The sequence below is a fragment of the Sus scrofa genome, chromosome 7 (assembly GCF_000003025.6).
Source record: "Sus scrofa isolate TJ Tabasco breed Duroc chromosome 7, Sscrofa11.1, whole genome shotgun sequence".
Lineage (NCBI taxonomy): Eukaryota > Metazoa > Chordata > Mammalia > Artiodactyla > Suidae > Sus > Sus scrofa.
Window position 1 is genome coordinate 47,337,945 of NC_010449.5, and position 22,145 is coordinate 47,360,089.

General features: G+C 50.0%; 1 protein-coding gene across 1 annotated transcript; it reads left to right on the plus strand.

Moving 5' to 3' along the window:
- On the plus strand, nt 875-21,120 carry CHRNB4 (cholinergic receptor nicotinic beta 4 subunit). The gene is given in 9 exon segments (XM_005656244.3): nt 875-1,239; nt 5,436-5,584; nt 13,968-14,012; nt 14,115-14,224; nt 14,992-15,099; nt 15,101-15,381; nt 15,384-15,698; nt 15,701-15,975; nt 20,183-21,120. Coding segments are annotated over 9 exon segments (1,479 nt in total). The 5' UTR covers nt 875-1,184; the 3' UTR covers nt 20,324-21,120.

Sequence of the window (22,145 nt, forward strand, 5' to 3'; positions counted from 1 at the left end):
TCTACATGTGAACATGTCAGATTGTAACAAAAAAGACATTGGGAGAAGCAACATGAAAGCAAGACTGCGAGTGCTGGAGAGAAGGTGGCCAAGGTGCCTTTTTTTAGGTGCTCACTCTCCCAGATCCTATCCTTCCCACCTTGTCCCTCCAGGTGTTAGGTTTGCTTACTGGGGCCCAGACAGGGAAGGAGCTGGGGATCTGGAGAGGAAGGGGTGACATGGGCTACAGGAATATGTCAAAGGACCTTTTGGATCCTGGATTGAGGCACCAGTTCTAGCCAGGTCCCAAAGTAGGGCTGCCCTGGCGCTGATGTCTGTTCTGTGAGGTCCCCAACCTCCAAGGGAATGATACTGATTCCAACACTTAGCAAGGGCCACCTGGCTGGGGTGGGGGCTTGCCCCCTTTGAATCACCTGAGCTGCCTGTGGTCTGCACAAGTTGTAAGGCCCTAGGTGAGGAAACAGCCAGCCCACTCTGGCCCCATCCACTCCTTTCCCAGTCACTCAGTCTAGGTAAGGGCTCCCTGAACTATTTTTACCCTCCACACACACTTGTCCTAAGCTTCCCGCTCCCCTGCACCGATGTCTGTAAATAGCTGTGCTCCATTCCAGGTGGCTTACTCCCCATTCTCTGAAGTGCTACGTTCTTTCAGCAACCCCCGTGGACACATACTTGAGAATATTTTCTGAAAGACCTCCCGAGTCTTGACAGCAGGCAAAGCCCAGGGACCTCCTGGCTGGAGCACACCCACTTTCTCCAACAGTAGAGGGATCCAGAGCACGTGTCTGCTTCAGTCTCCCCAGCTGCACAAAGGGTGCAAGTGTTGTCCTGCTGGCCTCCCTTCAGTGGTTGGAGGCCAGAGTTGGTCGGAAGTACCAAGGCCAGCCCCTGGGGTGACGAACCTAGGTGGTAGGTGGAGAGGAGACAGTAGAGCCAGAAGGTGGCGGCCGGGGCCCCAGGGACTCTTCTACCCCGCCCCATCCTCTGGTGGGCGGAGCTCACAGCTGCGGGCCCCCAGCGGGGCTCAACTGGGCGCTCCGCCGGGTCCTAGTGCCCGCCATCACCGCGTCTTCAGACTCCCGAGGCCGTGGGCAGCAGCGCTCACTCGCCTGCTTGCGGCTTCCAGTGCTTGGGTGGTCGGCCCGCTGGGTTCGCCTCAGCCGCCTCTTCAGCCCCCGCCCGTCATGAGAAGTGTGCTTCCCCTGCTGCTTTTCTCCCTAGTTGCCCTTTGCTGGCGCGGTGAGTTCTTTTCGGGGAAGGAGGGAGGGGCGCCTGATCAGGCAGAGCTCTGGGGACTGGCCACAGGTGGGAGGGAAGGAAGGTGCCCAGAGGAGTGGCCCTAGGTTGTCTGGGACAAATGGGGGCATGGGCGGGGCTGAGCCCACTCGCCAAGGCAGCAGGGGCGGGCCAGGATGAGTGGGTCTGCGAGGTTTGGAGTGGGGACCGCCTCTCCTCCGCGCGGCGGCCAGGGCCACCATCCTTAGGGAGTGCCTTTGAACTGGGCAGCGGAGCTGAGGGGTACCCGCTGGACAGGCAGCTCTGCTCAATCCCAGCGCTGTTGTGAAGATAGGGAAACTTAGCCTGGGGGCGTGGGGAGGGTGCCTAAATCGCCAGCCCGGGTGTGTTTGGGGGGTGGATCTCCTGGGAAACACACTTTTTTGGTACCACTGCCTCTAGTCACCTCCCCTTGGGGGTTGGCCAGCTGGGAGAGCCAGCTTGGCCTGCTACTCAGGAACCTGCAGACTCTGACACCTGGAAGGGAAATCCAATCGGCCTTTCCCAGACATAGTCCATATATGGTGAGGATTGCCTGCTCCCAGCCTGGCTCCCCACCTGGGTTCCAAGGGCTCTTTTGGTTCCTACCCTCCAGCCCAAACTTGTCCTCCCAGCCCCAGTCAGCCTAGAGGACCAGGCCTACATCTCCCTTGGACAGAGACACACCACAGGGGGTATTGGCAGTAGGAGTGGAGGACATACACGATTCCTATGGTGAAGCGGAGATCTCACCAAAGATGGTGTCTGCACTTCGTGTGTGTGTGTGTCCTGGCTCTGTCACCATTTGCTCAGTTGACCCTGTGCCATTCCTTGACCCTCTCTGGGCCTCAGTTTCCCTCTCTGCTCTATGGAGATGAGATGCCCTGGCTACATACTGAGGGACTCAGATGTGAGTCAGTTGCAATGATTCTTAAGCACAATCCTGGGGCCACCTGTATCAGAAACACCCAGTACACATCCCTGGGCCCCATCCTAGGCTCACGGGATCAGGATCTCTGGGAATGGAGCCTGTAAATCAGAATTTATACAAGCATCCAGGTGATTCTTACACGTGATTGGAAAAGTTACTGATGATACATTGTGAGTTCTTTGTAAAAAGTAAAAAGCTCAACTTTTAAGAAAAATCCGTAGCTGCCTTTTAGTAAATACAAATCTTGTTCCCTTCTTTAGTTAAGGACAAACACCCCCAATTGCAAATCACTCTGCCTTTCAAGTGCCCACTTGCCAAGAGTCCACTGACCCTTTACTTTTTGTGGTTTGTATTCCAAACCAATAAATATTGCCTTTCCATTTCCCAATATAAACTTTATGATCAGCTTTTCAAACTGTACACACATGCACACCATTTAGAATCCCAGTTATGGCTTCCTCTCAGACTATTAACCCCTAACTGATGGGGGGAAGTTTTTTCTGGAGAAAGCTTGGCAAGTCAGGTCAGGCCCACTCCTCAGAATCATTGAGTCATGACTGACCCCTAGTGGTGGCGTCTTTGTTTAACTGTGCCAGCCAAAGGTCTGGGAGGTGACCCACACCCCCCAGTTCTGCCCTAGAAGCTTCCACCCATTCTTTGCCACTTCTGTCATCTGGGCGTGAGAGGCCTGTCTCTTGTCTTTTGAACCCAGCAGGCCTCACAGGCATAAAGCAGCAGATTGAAAAGCCTAAACATGTGTTGTTCTGAACCTCTTTGCCCCAACTCGTAAACACAGATGCAGGTTTGAGTACACCCTGGGCTCTGGACATCAAGACAGCCTCTGCAAGGGCAATCTCCTTACAGGGAAGTTAGAAAGGGAAAGAAAGAAGGCACAGGGCTTGGGGGAGGGCCTTGACCTAAAAGAGCTTCCTAGACCAGGCTCTGCCTCTGACTTGCTGGAGCTCCTTGAGTAAGTTCCTGCTCCTATTTGGTCTCAGTTTCCCAGCTAAGAAACAGAGTGGGCTAAATGGTCTAAAGCTTTCAAAACCTACAACTCTGGAGCCTATATCTGGTCCTCACAATGGGCAAGGATCCCTGGGGGCTATCAGAATACCTGAGAGGCAGGACAGGTGCAAAGGTGAGCAAGCAGAGCATCCCAGGTGGGCTCAGAGCTGGAAGACAAGCCTCCACAGCCCACAGAGCAGCCGTGGCTTCTCAGGAACCAAGGTAAACCAGCCTCCTGGGGATGCAGAGATGTGGGATCCAGCTGCCCCCAGCCCAATCTGCCACAGACGTGCCAGATGGACTTGGGCAAGTCATATTCCACTTAAATGATGAGTCAGACCAAATATATAAAATAATGAGGGGCTGTGGGAGAGACCTGGCTATAGCCTAGGGCTACAGACTGACTTCTAGGGTATTCAAGCAGCTGGCTTCTGGGAGGGGATCCAGGGTATGAGAGGCACGGCTCAGAATATAGGCCAAGCATCCACAGGACCCCCTCTGGACGGCCTGGGGCAGTTTGGGGGAGGGACAGCAGGCAGCAGGTGCGCTGGGAGCATCTTTCACAGGCACTAAATATTGCATCTGCTCCAGATAGGCAACGAGTTGGAAAGTGCATGGAGCAGGCAGGGTGGTGGCTACTCCCCATGGCCTTGTGTCCAGCCCAGCATCCACCCAGGAGTCCACCTTAGACTTGTTCCATCAGGCAGTTCACACTCTGGGCCCTCTGGCCGCATCCAGAGGGATGGATTTGGTAAGAGAAAGTAAACTGGCCCTTTGTGGGGGGGATGTAATCCCGGTCCTGGACCCGGCAGCCAGCAGACCCACTCCCGCCTCCTCAGCCTCCCTTATTACTTATTTTCTCCATCTGTTGCCCCCCCCCCACTACTTCTTCTGCACACCTTCCTGTTTTCCTATGCTCCTGGGGTCTCCTGCTCAGGTGTCCTTGACCTTCCTCTAAGGCTCCCTCTTTCCAATCCCCCATGCCCAGCTGCCCATGCCTGCAGACACCAGAGTGCACAAGGAGTTCCTGAACCTCACCTTCCAGACATGTGAGGGGGGACAAAGACTCAAATGCCACCTGGCAAGAGATCTGGGGTGTCAAGAGGGGCAGATCTGGCACCATGGGGACTTGAGGGAGCTCAGAGCCTGGTCAGCTCCCTGCAGGAGGCTGGATTTGCTGGGTCTCAAATATGACTCTGAGCCCAAACCTCTCCACCAAGCTCCAGCTGCCAGCTGGACCCCTCGTTTTGTGTCTACCTTGCACTCTGCAGAGCCAGCTGTGAAGCCAGGAAGCTCCCCCTAGTGCAATTCCTCTTTCTTTAAATGAAAGCATCACTCCTGCCCCCCAGCTCTACACACAAACCCACGTTTGTGTGCAGTATTTCTCTTCCACACCACCGGAGGCTCTTTGAGGGCAAGAGCTATTTCTGGTTTTTTGCTTGCTTTCATCGCCAGTACATAACACAGTGCCTGGCACAAGAAAGACACTCAGACAGTCGATGGCTGGTGGCCTGGGGGACATCTAGGCAGAAGAAAGAGTGTGCTTGAAGACTTAGCCACATGGGGAAATATGTATATATGGCCAAATACAGAGTGCCTGGGTGTCAAAATGAAGAGGCAAGAAAAGATCGGGTTGAAGAAGAAAAGCTGGTGCCAAGGGCGAAGGGCTGTGGATGCCAAGCCCCAACATTTGGGTTTGAACTCTGCCTACAGCTCTGAGAGGTTACAGCCAGGGACAGGCTCTGGTCCAGTAGCTGCAGGAGGACTACTCTGGCACTATATGGTACATGATGGCAGGGGCAGAGTGGGGGTGGGGGGCTCAGCAAGGAGCCTACTGGAAGAGCCTGGGGCAGGGGGGGTGAGCCAGGACCAGGGCTGGAGGGGTGGATAGGGGAAGACAGCATGAGAGACCTGGGAAGTAGACTAGACAAGATTGGGTGGCCCCTTGGATGAACCAAGGGAGCAGTCGGGAGAAGACACCCGAGGTTTGGACTAGATTTCTAGAGTGTTAGAACTATTCAGTGCTAGAGGGAACAGGAGAAGGAAGGTGTAGGGCCTGGGAGGAGAAAGCTGAGCTCTGTCTTGGATGGACTTAATTTGATGTCCCCAAGGAGAGGCAGGCCTGTGGGACCTTAGCGGCTCCAGCCAGCCCTGAGGGCTCTTGCACGTCCTGGCCCTCGCAGCTCTCCCCTTCAGTGCCATCAGCCAGTGGAGGACCCAGCAGGTCTGATTTGTCCTTTCCCAGGGGACTGCCGCATGGCCAATGCTGAGGAGAAGCTCATGGATGACCTTTTGAACAAAACTCGCTACAACAACCTGATCCGCCCAGCCACCAGCTCCTCCCAGGTCATCTCTATCCAGCTGCAGCTCTCCCTGGCCCAGCTCATCAGTGTGGTAGGTGCAGGGGGCAGCCGGGCCTCCAGGCTCAGGAGGTGAGGCACAGTGGGTTTCCAGCGCCCCGGCCAGGTCCTGGGAAAGGAGTCAGGGATTTACTTCTGGCACCGCCAGAGGATTGGACAAGGTCCTAGGTTGTGCATCTGATATTTTTCCATATGCATAAATTAAGGAATTGGCCTAAAGTTTGAAGAGCCTGACTCTGTCTCTAAGTTATGATTCTTTCATTCCAAAATTGTGCCTTTGCGAGCGTTCTTCTCTTTGGTAGGGACGTCCTGCCCGCTTTGTGCACTCCACTTCCACAGCGTGGAGCCACCTGCAAATCCACGATCTCAGTACCAATTAAAATGCTTTGGCTTCAAGCGTAGTTGGATGTTCAACGAAACATCCAGCTACGAGTGCTGAAACAATAAGGCCATCTGTTGTATCCCCTGACAGGATAGCCAGCCAATCGTTTCAGTGTTGGTTAATGTAGTAAGTCAATGATATCAGGATTCTAGGTTGTTAGTGGTGCTGTCAGGACTCTGTGATTCTCTTCTTTCTCCCCCATGATCACAAGATGGTGCCCATGGCTCCAAACTTGACAATGTCTACAGCAGGAAATGGCAGATCTTTTCTTGGTTCCATTTTTGAGTACGAGGAAAACTTTCCTAGAGACCTGCCTTCTAGGCAGCCCCTACCACAATGGCCAGGGCTCTAGCTCATGCCTAAGCCTTAACTGATTATTAGCTGGAGGAATGAAATTACCATGGTTAGCTAAGACTTAGCAGTACATGGCATGGAGGCTGGAGAAGGGCCCAGGAAGTTCATGAGTATCCAACAGCTAACAAATTCATGGTTTTATTAGCAAAGAAGTTGTGAGGGGGGAATGACCACTGGGTAGGCAGCCAAGGGGCCTGCGGTAGACAGGCAGGCTTCTAACATGGCCTCTTCCTACCCTAATAGCTCCCCTAGCCTGCTCAACAGATGACCTCACATACGCCCTACCTCTTGAGGTTTTGATTGATGGGCATGGAAGCCCAGGTGTAGAGACAGGACCAGAGGCAGCTGCTGCCTCAGTCTAGCCAGCTGGGTGAGGGTCCAGGTAAATGAGGGTGCTGGATGCACTGGAGAGGAAGACTGGATTACAGAGTGCACAAGTAGGGCTGTCATGTGTGGGTGTGGGGCTGGGGTGGGGGTGCTGAGGCAGGCTGAGGTACTAGGGAGTTTCCCTTCTCCCCGCTGCTGTCCTGGGTGTGCCCGAGGGAACCCTGGCCATTGTTAATCTTCCCTGGGTGGCTGGGTGGCCCTTTCTAACCCCCACACCCACCCCCCAACACACACACAGGTTTGGAGCCCTGCTTCTGGAAGCAGCTCTGAGGGGAGTGTTACCATGAGGAGCCCTGTGAGGGCCCTGTGTCCAGCCCTGGGGAAGGGGCTATCCAAGGGGACTGAACCTCCTCTGGTGCAGGGGAGGTTTAGCATACTTGTCATCCACAACAGCAGCCCTGCCAACCTACAGCCCTCAGGAAGGCTTTGGCCAAATTAATGGATGGCTCCCTCCCCAGGGAGGAAGTACAGCCCAAGGATGGGGGAGGGGTAAACAGCCTGTGTTCTCTGTCCCTCCCTCCCCCCTCTACAGGCAACTGGAAGTAATAAGAGCTTCCGGCCAGGCTGCTCCCAGGCTTGTGTCTGAGTATTATCGTCCAGCCCAGGGCTTTTTGCTTAATGGAGTGAACCCAGCTGCTGCCCTGCAGCTGCTGCCCTGGTGAGGGTGAACAGGCAGGCAGCTCTGGCCATGCTTCAAGGCCAAGGATGGCCCCGCCACATCTGCTCTGTGGGCCCTGTGAGGTAACAGAAGGAGGAGGGTGCATAGCCTCCAGCCCCTACGCCTCTGAATGTAGCACAGTGAGCTGTCATAAGCCTGAAAGCTATGTATAGGGCAAATACGAGGTTTTACGGCTTAGTTTTCCTTTTGTGTTTCAGGGTTTGGTTTTCAAGGAAAGAGGGTTATGGGCATGACCAATGTAAAGATGGAAGTTTCTGGAGAGCAGACAGGGAGTTTGTACTGTGTAGGCCAGCAGGCCCTCAGACGCAGCTCTTTGGGAAGGTCAGTTCTACCTTTGGGAAGGCAGCTGCTGGGGGAGTAAAGGGGAGTGAGTGATAGGATTAAGGGACAAGAGAACTTTCTGGGTGATAGAAATGTTCTGTACCTTAAAAGGAAGGGGGTTACCCGGACAATGCATTTGTTAAAACTGATTAAACTGTATGCTTAAGATCTATGCATTTCACTGTATGTAAATTACACCCCAGCTTTTAAAAAAAAAATTTTTTTTTTAAAGACACATGAAGGTTTTGACATTTGAGTAATGACAAAATAGCTTGGTGCAGAATAACTTTTCCACAAGAACAATTAGAAAAAAGCCAGACAAAATTGTCTCTCCTTTCCCAACCCCTAAATTTGAAGCTCTCAGAGAGCTCAGGCAGGACTTGAGGACCCAGGATCCAGGAGTAACCCTGACACAGTCTCTGGTGCTTTTCCCCTCATTTGATGGTTGATAAACAGTATAGGGCCAAAGGGCTAGGGAGCTGAGCATAAGTGGTGGCTAAGCGGCTGGGAAGCCTTGCTGAACACTTGGTGCTCTTACAGGGCTTGAATGACACAAACTGGAAGTGGAGCCCCACTAAGCAGATGGAGCCTTGGTGAGGACCTGGAAAGGACCATTCCTAAGAGTTGAAATGAATCAAGAACAAACCAGCCCTCATAGAATGTGGCGAAAAAGGAATCCTTTACACAATTGGTGGGAATGTAAGCTGGTGCAACCACTATGGAGAACAGTGTGGAGGTTCCTTAAAAAACTAAATATAGAACTACCATATGATCCAGCAATCCCACTCCTGGGCATATATCTAGAGAAAACAATAATTCAAAAAGAATAGTGCTGTGTTCACTGCAGCACGATTTACAATAGCCAAGACCCCAAAGCAACCTAAATGTCCACCAACAGAGGAATGGATAAAGATGTGTACATGTATACAATGGAATATTACTCAGCCATAAAAAAGAAAAAAATAATGCCATTTGCAGCAACGTGAATGCAATTAGAGATTATCATACTAAGAGAAGTCAGATAAAGACAAATATCATATGATATCACTTGTATGTGGAATCTAATAAAATTATAGAAAAGAAATTTTTTTTTTTTTTTTTTTTTGCTATTTCTTTAGGCTGCTCCCATGGCATATGGAGGTTCCCAGGCTAGGGGTCGAATCAGAGCTGTAGCCACTGGCCTATGCCAGAGCCACAGCAACACGGGATCCGAGCCGCATCTGCAACCTACACCACAGCTCACGGCAACGCCGGATCGTTAACCCACTGAGCAAGGGCAGGGACCGAACCCGCAACCTCATGGTTCCCAGTCGGATTCGTTAACCACTGCGCCATGACGGGAACTCCAGAAAAGAAATTATTTATAAAACCAAAACAAACTTACAGATTTCCAAATAAAACTTATGGTTACACAGGGGAAAGTGTGGGGAGGAGGAATAAATTAGGAGGATGGGAATAACATATACATACTGCTGCATATAAAATAGATTATTAATAAGGACCTATAGGGAAATCCACTCAAAATCTGTAATAACCTATATGGGAAAAAAGACTGTATATATGTATATGCATAACTGATTCACTTTGCTGTACACCTGAAACTAATACAACATTGAAGTCAGCTATACTCCAATAATAATAATAATAATAATAATAATAATAATAATAAAAGAACAGACTGAACCTCATAAAAACTAAAACTTGCTTTGAACCAGCTCAGTCACAGACTAGATGAAGATGATCTGTCCCTTCTCTAATGGCCTGCCATAAAACCTACCTGGAGGCAGATAATGACAGATTAAAAACTTACCAAGTGGTCAGGAAGACAAGATGAAATAAGAAACAACCAAGAGAAAAAAAGAAGGGAAACAGACACACAGATGATTCAGATACTAAAGTCATCAGACGTAGACTTGAAAACAATCACCATTAAGATGGTAAACTTTGTTACACATATTTTACCACCAAACAAAATATTTTTTCTTAAAAAGCAAATACCATGTATTAATATGTTCAAGAAACTTACAATGGAGAAGTTAAAACTTATTGGGTGGGTTTAACAGCAGACTGGTCATAGCAGATGAGAACATTAATGAACTGGAAGAGAGGTCAACGAAAAATATCTAAACAAGTGGTAGAAAAAAGGATGGAAAATACAGAAAAGATAATATGATATGTGATAAAAAGGTTCAGCTCTAACATGTGTATTTAGAGTTCCAGAAAGAGAGGAAATAAAAATTAGACAGAAAAAATATTTGAAATGATACTGGCTGAGAATTGTCCAAAACTGACGAAAGGTATTAAGCTACAGATTCAAGAGGCTCTATCAAACCCAGGAGGGATAAATACGAAGAAAATCATACCCAGCTACATCATATTCAAACTCCGAGCAACCCAAGACCATCTTTTTTTAAATCGAGGATTAGTTTTTTTTTTTTTCCAATTCACAGTGTTCGCCAATTTCTACTGTACAGCAAAGTGACCCAGTCATATATATACATATATTCTTTTTGTTTTGTTTTGTTTTGTTTTTTGTCTTTTGTCTTTTTACGGCTGCACTTGTGGCATATGGAGGTTCCCAGGCTAGGGGTCTAATTGGAGCTACAGCTGCTGGTGTATGCCACAGCCACAGCAACACCAGCTCCAAGCTGCGTCTGGGACCCACACCACAGCTCACAGCAGCACCAGATCCTCAACCCACTAAGTAAGGCCAGGGATTGAACCTGCCACCTCATGGTTCCTAATTGGATTTGCTTCCGCTGTGCCACGACAGGAACTCCCTATATACATTCTTTTTCTCACATTATCTTCCATCATGTTCCATCACAAGTGACTGGATATAGTTCCCTGTGCTACAGCAGGATCTCATTGCTTATCCACGCCAAATGTGATAGTTTGCATCTATTAACTCCAGACTCCCAGTCCATCCTAGTCCCTTCCCCTTGGCAACCACAAGTCTGTTCTCCAAGTGCATGAGTTTCTTCTCTGTGGAAAGGTTCATTTGTGACATATATTAGATTCCAGATATAAGCTATATCATATGATATTTGTCTTTCTCTTTCTCACTTACTTCACTTAGTATGAGAGTCTCTAGTTCCATAGTTCCACCTATGTTGCTACAAAGGGCACTATTTTGTTCTTTGTATGGCTGAGTAGTATTCCATTGTGTATATATTCCACATTTTCTTTTCTTTTCTTTTTTTTTTTTTTAGGGCCGCAGCTGTGGCATATGGAGGTCCCCAGGCTAGGGGTCTAATCGGAGCTGTAGCCACCAGCCCATCCCACAGCCACAGCAACACCAGATCTGAGCCTCATCTGCAACCTTCACCACAGCTCATGGCAATGCCGGATCTTTAACCCACTGAGCGAGGCCAGGAATCAAACCCAACAACCTCATGGTTCCTAGTTGGATTCGTTTTCTCTGCGCCATGACAGGAACTCCTCCACGTTTTCTTAATCCATTCATCTGTCAATGGACATTTAGGTTGTTTCTGTGTCTTGGCTATTGTGAATAATGCTGCAATGAACACAGGGGTGCATGTACCTTTTTCGATGAAAGTTTAGTCCAGATATATGCCCAGGAGTGAGACTGCTGGACCATATGGTAGTTCTATATTTAGTTTTCTGAGGTACCTCCATACTGTTCCATAGTGGTTGTACCAGTTTACATTCCTACCAACAGTGAAGGAGGGTTCCCTTTTCTCTGCACTCTCTCTAGCATTTGCTATTTGTTGACTTGTTAATGATGGCCATTCTGACTGGGGTGAGGTGGTATCTCATGGTAGTTTTGATTTGCATTTCTCTAATAATCAGTGATGTTGAGCATTTTTTCATGTGCTTGTTGGCCATCTATATCGTCTTTGGAGAAATGTCTTTTGCCCATTTTTCAATTGGGTTGTTGGCTTTTTTGCTGTTGAGTTGTAAGAGTTGTTTGTATATTTTAGAGATTAAACCCTTGTCAGTTGCATCATTTGAAATTATTTTCTCCCATTCGAGAAGTTATCTTTTTGTTGGGGTTTTTTTTTATGGTTTCCTTTGCTGTGCAAAAGCTTGTCAGTTTGATTAGGTCCCATTGATTTATTTTTGCTTTTACTTCTGCTGCTTTGGGAAACTGACCTGAGAAAACATTTGTAAGACTGATCTAAGAGAATGTTTTGCCTATGTTCTCTTTTAGGAGTTTGATGGTGTCTTGTCTTACATTTAAGTCTTTAAGCCATTTTGAGTTTATTTTTGTGCATGGTGTGAGGGTGTGTTCCAGTTTCATTGATTTATATGCAGCTGTCCAGTTTTCCCAGCACCGCTCCCTGAAATGACTGTCTTTTTCCCATTTTATATTTGTGCCTCCTTTGTCAAAGATTAATTGACCATAGGTGTCTGGGTTTATTTCTGGGTTCTCTATTCTTTTCCATTGGTTTGTTTGTCTGTTTTGGTACCAGTACCACACTATCTCGATTACTGTTGCTTTGTAACATTGCCCGAGGTCTGGAAGAGTTATGCCCTCTGCTTGGTTTTTGTTCCTCAGGATTGCTTTGGCAATTCTGGGTCTTTTATGGTCCCCTATAAATTTTTGGATTGTTTGTTTTAGTTCTGTGAAAAATGTCATGGGTAATTTGACAGGGATTGCATTGAATCTGTAGACTGCTTTGGGTAGTACGGCCATTTTTACGATATTAATTCTTCCAATGCAGGAGCATGGAGTATTGACAAAGAAAATCTTAAGAGCAGACAGGAGGAAAAAAAGTCAGGAGAAACAATAAAACTAACCGTTGAAAATGAAAGCCAGAAAATCAAATGACATTTTTAAATGCTGCAAGAAAAAACTGCAAACCTAGAAGTGGAAAACCAATGAAAATATAATTCAAAAATGAAGGTTAAATAAAGATATTTTCGGACCAAAAAAATAAATAAATAATTTAACACAAGAAGACCCAGAACGCAAAATAAAGATGAAATGAAGTTGGGAAAGTTGGTAAGGACTTGCAGACCCTGTGAAAGTTTTGGACTTTCATTTTATGTGTGAAGAAAGCCACAGAAGTGATCTAAGTAAAGACAAGATTGAGTGGGGAATGGCAGGAACTTTGGAAGTGTCTTCTGGCTGCATAGGACACATAGATGTGTGTGTGCATGGGGTGTGTGTGTGTGTGTGTGTGTGTAGAATGGACAAAGACAAGTTTGGAGGTTCTTGAGGTGGTCCAGGTGAGCATTGGATTATGGTGGTCTCTAAGATTCTTACATTCTTCAGCAAATATTTACTGCATGTCTGACACATCCCAGATACCCTTCTAGGTGATGCCTGCCCTCAAGGAACTTGGATTCTGGCAGGAGGTGGCACACAATACACAAATAGAGGTGTCCAGTGGTGATAAGTGCTATGAAGAAAAATAAAGCAGGGTAAGAGGGAGAGAAGGAGACAGGGTGCTGTTTTATATAGAATGGTCGCGAAGACCTGAAGAAAGACCTGAGGAAGTCAGCTGCGTGGATTTCCAGGAAGAGGGAACAGCACATGCAAAGGCAGGAGCAAACAGACCGGTGTAGCCAAAGTGGGAAGAGCTAATGGGAGATTGTTGAGACTAGAGGTTCTAGAGCTAGTGAGGGGGGAAGTGGGGACTTTGGCTTTCACTTTGTTGTTTTTATTTTGTTTTTTGGCACAGTGGCATCAGCTTGATGTGGGATCTCAGTTCCCAGGGCAGGGACTGAAGCCAGTGCACAGCAGTGAAAGCACCGAGTCCTGGCCACTTGACCACCGGGAACCCCCTGGCTTTCAGTTTGGATGAGATGGGAGGGGAGTTGAGAGTTTCCTCAGAGCAACATAGTCTGGGGAGTAGAGATTTTAAAAGAATCACCCTGACTGTCCTGTAGAAAATGGACTAAAGGTAGGCCAAGGCAGAGCAGGAAGCCCAGTTAGGAGGTTACTGCAGGAGTCCAGGCAACAGATGATGGTGGCAGAGGAGATGGCGAGAAGCAGACAAATTTGGGACTCGTGTAGGAGATACAATCTCCAGGATTTACTGATGGATCAGAGTGAGGAGCCGGAAACAACCCAGGCTTCTGGCTTGTGGAACTGCATGGCTGGGGGTGCCCTCCACTGAGAAGGCAATGCCAGTGGAGTCCCAGTTCTGGGTGAAGGTCATGAGCTTTGCCACAGGCATGCTGGGTGGGAAATACCTCTGAGCCAGCCAAGGATGTTAGGTTGGCGGTTGGTCACATGGCCCTGGAGCTCGGCACCTTTTGCTTGATAAAGTGAGGTCACTCCCCTCCTACCCGGAGAACTGACAGCCTCATTTCCCTCCCCAGAACGAGCGAGAACAGATCATGACCACCAATGTCTGGCTCAAACAGGTAAGTGCCCCACAGGGTCCCCAGCCCAGGAGGCATTTTCTCCAGGGCTGCCCCTTGGCGGCGAGGGACCTACAAGTGACAGGGCCTTGCCTGTCTGCTCAGGAGTGGACAGACTACCGCCTGGCCTGGAACAGCTCCCGCTATGAGGGTGTGAACATCTTAAGGATCCCTGCAAAGCGCGTCTGGCTGCCTGACATCGTGCTTTACAACAAGTGAGTGGCAGGGTTGGCCAAGGTGGTGAGGGCCGGGCCAGGGGGTCCTCCAGTCCTGTACTTGACTCTGACTTCCAGGCCATCAGGCTGCAAGAGGAACTAGAGATGCACAGAGCTGGCACCCTCAGTTACAGATGGGGAACCGGAGGCCAGAGATGGGGAAGGCCTTATGATTCACTCTGGCTTGGCTGGAACCAGGGCCAGCATCCTCACCCCAAGTCCAGCACTCTCTCTGTCCTCCACACTGTCTTTTTGACCTTCAGTTGCTTCGTCAGTGTTGGCTGTCGGTAGCACTGACTTAATATGCATAAATATCTCAAGTAGGCGGAGGGGTCTAAAGAGACTTCCCAGGCCTTAATTGTACCAGTAGAAGCATGAAATGATTATGAGAATGTGGTCTAAGGAAAGACCTGACTTCAAATCTGGCCTGTATTGCTTACTAGTTTTCTGACCTTGAAGAAGTCAATGAACTTCCCTGAGCCTTGGGTTTCCCATCTGTAAAATGGGGATGATGACATCTATTTTATTGGACTGTTGTGAGGCTTAAATGAGCTAATCCATGTGAAGCCTTCAGGCTGCTTCATGGCAGGGCTCTCTCTGCCATGCTGTTGCCAGATAAAGCAGGCCTTTCCAGGGAGGGCACCAGGGGCTGGGAGAGTGAATAGGAAGAAATAATCCTGCAGGGCTCTGTGGTGAGTCCTGAGAACAGCCAAGCCCCGTCCAGGGATTTCACGATCTTCTTCTCCATGCCCTGTCCCCACCTCCAGCGCCGATGGGACCTACGAGGTATCTCTCTACACCAATGTGTTGGTCCGCTCCAATGGCAGCATCCTGTGGCTGCCCCCTGCCATCTACAAGAGCGCCTGCAAGATGAGGTGAAGCACTTCCCTTCGACCAGCAGAACTGCACCCTCAAGTTCCGCTCCTGGACCTACGACCACACAGAGATCGACATGGTCCTCAAGTCACCCAAGGCCAGCATGGATGACTTCACCCCCAGTGGTGAATGGGACATAGTGGCCCTCCCTGGGCGAAGGACAGTGAACCCGCAGGACCCCAGCTACGTGGATGTGACTTATGACTTCATCATCAAGCGCAAGCCGCTCTTCTACACCATCAATCTCATCATCCCGTGCGTGCTCATCACCTCGCTGGCCATCCTGTCTTCTACCTGCCGTCGGACTGTGGCGAGAAGATGACGCTGTGCATTTCCGTGCTGCTGGCGCTCACCGTCTTCCTGCTGCTCATCTCCAAGATTGTGCCGCCCACCTCCCTCGATGTGCCACTCATCGGCAAATACCTCATGTTCACCATGGTGCTGGTCACCTTCTCCATCGTCACCAGCGTCTGTGTGCTCAACGTGCACCACCGCTCGCCCAGCACGCACACCATGGCACCCTGGGTCAAGCGCTGCTTCCTCCACAAGTTGCCCACCTTCCTCTTCATGAAGCGCCCTGATGGCAGCCCCTCCAGGCCCCCCGGCCCAGCCAGGCTCGCCTGATCAAGTCCGAGGCAGCCGCCACTGCCTCTGCCCTGGGCCCCGCCAGCTCCTCCAACCTCTATGGGAATTCCATGTACTTTGTGAATCCTGCCTCTGCAGCGCCCAAGTCTCCAGCCGGCTCTGATGTGGCAGGTATCCCCAGGGATTTCCGACTGAGGTCTTCTGGGAGGTTCCATCAGGACGTGCAGGAGGCTTTAGAGGGCGTCAGCTTCATCGCTCAGCACATGAAGAGTGACGATCAGGACCAGAGTGTAAGTTGCTAGCCCAGCCCCCGACACCTCCCCAGTGGAAGAGGCTCAGATAATAGTCAGTTTCCCATTTCCCAAAGTCAGGCGATAGGGGCTCTCAAACTCTTTGTTTGAATAAGGCATCCAAGACCTGAAATGAGTTTCATTCTAGTTTCTTGCACCAGGGGAAAGGAAGGAGTACCAGTGATCCTTTTTTGTTTGTTTTGGGTTCCCCAGAAGTGGAGCCTGAGATGAGGACCTGGGCAGAGGCAGTTTTTTTGAAAAATGATCCTGGGTAGCACAGTGAAGAAGTGGGGAAAGTGAGACGGGAGAGGTGGAAAGCCAAGGTGGGTGTCAGTGAGCAAGATACTGCCATGGCCCCTGGGGGCTAGTCCAGGTGGAGACCCCCGTGGAAGCATGGGAACAAGCCTCAGAGTCATTCCCGGAGGAAGAAGAACTCCCATGCCCCATGGGTTGAGTAGCCTTGGGGTATTAACTCCTCTGCACTTCCTGGTTATGCCAGCTGGCTCTGGAGCAAGCTTTTTTTGGTGCTGGAAAAAGCCTTGGGGCAGAGAAGAGAGAACCAGGCATGAGGTGGGAGGCTGTCCGTGGGTTGGAAAATGATTCCACAGCTTTAGGGTCACAGGGGGCCCGGAGCGCCAAGGGCATCTGCTCCCATTCTTGTCAGCCTTGCCATGAATAGCTTTTTTTTTTTTTTTTTTTTTAAGGGCTGCATCCGTGGCATATGGAGATTCCCAGGCTAGGGGTCTAAGCAGAGCTGCAGCTGCCGGCCTATGCCACAGCCACAGCCACGCTGGATCCTTAATTCACTAAGCAGAGCCAGGGATTGAAACTTCGTCCTCATGGATACTAGTCAGGTTTCTCAACCACTGACCCACAACAGGAACTCCCAAACATATATAGCTTTTAGGAGTCTAGAACCATCCACTGAAACACTACTGCCACCAGGGTAATATATGATCAAGTAGGGTAACTACAATTACAGTTTTCTTTGAAAAGATTAAATTTACTTTCACAGGACAAAGCAGTGAGTTCTAGAGTTTGGGTGTCTCAACCAGCTCCTTTGAACAAGGAATGCTTCAATGGACAAGTTTTTAATAACAAACACAGAACGCGATGGTTAACAGAAATTTTCACACATTTCCAAACTGGGCAGGAGAACAAGTTTCAAAGTCTTGTGAATGTTCTTATTTTAACACCTTATCAGATCAAGTTCTCTGAAAAGGTTTTTGCAACACAACACACAGCTGCCTGGGAAAAAGAGGGCCTCACCTTGTTCTTACCTTTCTGCAATTGCTTTTCACTAGCTGCATTCTCGAGGGAAAGCATGGGATTCCATTAGCACGGAGAGAAAAGAGCAGGGCAGAAAGGGTCCAAAATACACTGTGAAAAAAGAAAGAGAATTGCTAACAAGCGGAATGTAGGACACAAGCCCTTCTACCCTCTTGTCCTCATCCTTGGAGTGTGGTCCTGCCTCGCCTGGGAGCTGGTTACAAATGCAGCATCTCAGGGCCCACCCCAGACCTGCTGGCTCAGCCACTGCAGTGTAGCCAGATCCCCAGGGGATCCGTAGGCATGGTCCTGTTTGCGAAGCACGGCTCCAGAGGACAATCACATTTCACGTTCTAAAAAATTAATTTACTTGTACTTGTCTTAGATCAAAACCATTCAGTAGCTCAGCATCACCTAATTCATTGATTGGCTCCCCAATGTTAATAAAAAGCCTGGGGCCCTGCTGGCTCAAAAGGAATCACTTGAACAACTTTTCAAACTTCACCTTTGGGGAGTTCCTGTTGTGACACAGCGTAAATGAATCCAACTAGGAACCATGAGGTTGTGGGTTCGATCCCTGGCCTTGCTCAGTGGGTTAAGGATCCAGCATTGCTGTGAGCTGTTGTGTAGGTCACAGACGCAGCTCCCATATGGTGTTGCTGTGGCTCTGGCGTAGGCTGGCAGCTGTAGCTCTGCTTAGACCCTTAGCCTGGGAACCTCCATATGCCGTGGATGCAGTCCTAAAAGGACAAAAGACAAAAATAAAATTAATTAAAAAAAAAAAAACTTCAGCTTTGGGGTCACCTGTTCTTACTGTGGCATGTGGAAGTTCCCAGGCTAGGGGTCAAACTGGAGCTACAGCTTCCAGCCTATGCCACAGCCACAGCCACAGCCACGCTGGATCCTTAACTCACTAAGCAGGGCCAGGGATCGAACCCGAGTCCTCATGGATACCAGTCAGGTTCCTTACCACTGAGCCACAATGGGGACTCCAGGAGCTACATTTTTAACCAGATTCCCCCTGGTTCTTCTGCACATGCAGGTTGAGAAGCTAGTCTTCTGCACCCTGGGCTGAGCTGCCCCTACTCTCTTCCGAAGGCCTCACCAGCCCCTAGACACTCACAGGCCTCCTCCTGTTTCTAACTCAGTTAATTAAAAGCATCTTGTGGGAAGGAGCCAGGCAAGACCCACAGTTATTATAATCACCAGTGTTCACTGAGCTCCAACCACACAGCAGGTGCTCTGCCAGGACCCAGCATACGTTACTGCTAACTCTCCCAGAAACCTGTGAAGTGGCTTTTACTAGAACCCCCATTTTAAGATAGAGAAAGCTAGGACCAGAGAAGCTCATTGACTTGCCCAAAGTCACACAGCTGGCACAGAGAAAAACAGGCTCCATGCCCAGATCTTTCTGGTGTCCTAAATCTTCCTTGCCCCTCCCAGCATCTTGCCCTGCAGACAGTGGCCTTACTGGTTGATGGGCTTTCTCATGTCTAGCTGAAGAGAAGAGGCTCTCCCCACTCCCAGAGCGTGCCCACCCCTAAGCCAGCCAGGCTGTTTCTCATCTTTGGCACTTTCACCCTCTCTAGTGATTAACTGGGCACCATAAATAGCACAAAAATATAAAAAGAAGGGGAAAGGAGGGTGCATGTTCACACTCACAATTGTAACTAGGACTGTCACAAAGAAACCCGGGACCTCGAGGAGAGTGCCTGGTGGAGAATGTGCTTTGCCTGCTGTGTCTGGGAGATGGAGTTAGCGGCGTGTTGGGCTGCGGGTGTGGAGCTGGTTGACGAGGGATCATCCAGGAGGATAGATGCACACTGCTAACCAGGGCTCTGACGAATTGGGTCACTGACATCAGCTTGCCCATTGATGCCCAAATTTGCAGCTCCAGAGCCTCTGCTGAGTTCTGCTGATCCGGGCACTCCCCATCAGGGAAAGTAAGCATGCAAAAGGATCCAGAGGGGTTGGGGTGGGAAAGCAGGGTTGAGGGGAGGGGGGACCAGGATGCTGGGTCTCTCTGGGGCACCTCCCAGGCCAAAACGGCAGGTACATCTATGGTGGCATTTTGGGAGACCAGCCATGTTTCTGCCAATCGTATTCCCCACAACTGGGTCTGAGAAGACCCAGAGAAGCGGGTGAGGGTGGGGTTGGGGGGGTGTGGACCCAGATGTCATGAAAGGAGGCTGGATCTTTTTTTTAAGGGCTGTACCTGAGGCATATGGAGGGTCCCAGGCTAGGGGTCTAATCAGAGCTACAGCTGCCGGCCTACACCACAGCCACAGCAACACCAAGATCTGAGCTGCATCTGTGACCTATACCACAGCTCATGGCAAAGCCAAATCCTTAACCCACTGAGCAAGGCCAGGGATTGAACCCACAACCTCGTGGTTCCTAGTCAGATTCGTTTCTACTGCACCTCAACAGGAACTCCAAGAGGCTAGATCTTAATTACAGGAACTGGCAGACACTGCCATTGACAGAATTGAGAAAATTAAGCAGCAGGATCTCCACTGCCCATGCCCCCTCAACTTGGTGCACCCCAAGCCTTGGAAGCCAGCTCAGGCCGGGGACTTGGGGCAAAAATGAGAGCAGGGGCTTTGTGATCCTCGGGTCTCATCCCCCTTCTTTATAATCCAAGTTGGTTTCGAATCACAATGTGTGGTATTAATAACCCCGTCCATTCCTAACCTTCCTGCACAGCCCAGTTCCCAGTGACTCTGTGATGCCTCGTGGGGCAGATAAGGGATGGGCAGACAGGTGCCCAGTGGGAAGACTGGCCTCAGACGCAGAATTGTCCACTCTAAGTTCTCAGTGGCCTGCAGGGTCCCTGGCCAGATAGTGAGACCCCAACTCAGAAGGAAGAGGGGAAGCAGGGAAGACCCCCTGAGCTACGAGCTGGACCCCTCTAACCAGCCCCTCTCTCTGCCCACAGGTCATTGAGGACTGGAAGTACGTGGCCATGGTGGTGGACCGGCTGTTCCTGTGGGTGTTCGTGGTTGTGTGTGTGCTCGGCACCGTGGGGCTCTTCCTACCTCCCCTCTTCCAGACCCACACGCCCTCGGAAGGGTCCTAGGCTGCCCAGCTGCTGAGGGTGAGATGACGTGAGTGGCCAGATGGACAGTATGCTGCTTCCCTCTGGGTCACGGCTGATGAGGCCCTAAAGAAATGAGTCTACCAGCCATCAGCCCCATCAAACAGCCAAGGCTGTGGAGGGGGTGGGAGGCAAGGATGGGGGCCTGGACCATCTCCTCTGAAGGCCTTGGAGGAACCCCAGGAAAGCCTCCTCAGGGGAGTCTTTGAACACCTGAGCCTGGCCTCTCTGCCTTCCGTGCAGCGGGCACGGGGGATAAAGTTGAGCATAACAGCGGCATCCCGTGTGCCAGGCATCTTGTCTGCATCCCGGCCTACCTCTCACTCCATCTCCCTCTGCTCCTCCTCATCCATTAGGTTCCCTGGCCTTTTGGGCCTTCCCGTGCTTCATGGTCTTCCCAGCTTCAAGCCTCTGCATTTGCTGTATGTTCTACCCAAGCTTTCCTCCCCTGATGCCTCCTGAGCTCTATCCCAGGGCTGCATCATTCAGGGCTCTGCTCCGGTCCATCATTTGTCCAATGTCACCTTCCCCAGAGGCCTTCCCCAGGTACTCATTCCAAAGCCTTCTCCTCCACAGCCACGTGACCCCGCCCCCCTCCTCCAGCAGCCCTCTGTGCCCGAGGCTCTCATGTGACAGAGTGTTTACTGTCCACATTTCAGCACTAGAGTGTGAGCTCCATGAGAGCAGGGACCTGGCCCTTGGTGTTTGCTGCAGTATCCCCAGGGCCTAGGACAGAGCTTGGCATATAGCAGGTGCTCAATAAATGTTTGTTGAATGAATACATGGCTCTGATACCTCCTTCAAGCTCAGATGCTCCCTCCTCTGAGCAGCATTTCCTGGCTCCCTTCCTGAATGAATGGCTCTCTCCTGGCCCCACTGCCCAGCTTACATTCTGCTTTTTATCCCCGCTGGGTCAGCTGTGTCTCTTTCAAAAGGTAGCATGTGGGGGAAAGCAAAAAAAAAAAAAAATAATATATATATATATATAATTATACAATAAAATTGACTTTTACTTACCATTCTATTAATTTTTTTTTTTTTTTTTGTCTTTTTGCCTTTTCTTGAGCCACTCCCACGGCATATGGAGGTTCCCAGGCCAGGGGTCTAATTGGAGCTATAGCTGCCAGCCTACACCACAGCCATAGCAACATGGGATCTGAGCCTCGTCTGTGACCAACACCACAGCTCATGGCAACGCTGGATCCTTAACCCACTGAGCAAGGCCAGGGATCGAACCCGCAACCTCATGGTTCCTAGTCGGATTCGTTAACCATTGCACCATGACGGGAACTCCCGTTCTGTTAATTTTAAGGCATGTATAGATTCATGTAATCAGACACTCATCACTGCTGCTCCTTTATGGCCACGTGCCCCTCCACCCCTAATTCCATCCCCCACCCAAGCAACCACTGGTTTTCCTCCATCAGTGCAGTTTAGTTCCTCCAAGAATGTTTTTTTTTGTCTTTTTAGGGCCACACCCACAGCATATGGAAATCCCCAGGCTAGGAGTCTAATGGGAGCTGCAGCCGCTGGCCTACACTATAGCCACAGCAACCCCAGATCCAGTTCGTGTCTGTGACCTACACCACAGCTCACGGCAACACCAGATCCTTAACCCACTGATGGAGGTTATGGATGGAACCTGTGTCATCATAGATGCTAGTCAGATTCATTTCCGCTGAGGCACAATGGGAACTCCCAAGAATGCATTTAATGAATCACACAGCATGGAACCTTTGGGGAGTGGCCTTTTTCATTCAGCGTATCTTTGAGATTCATCCAAGCTGGTGAGGTTTCAAAGGGT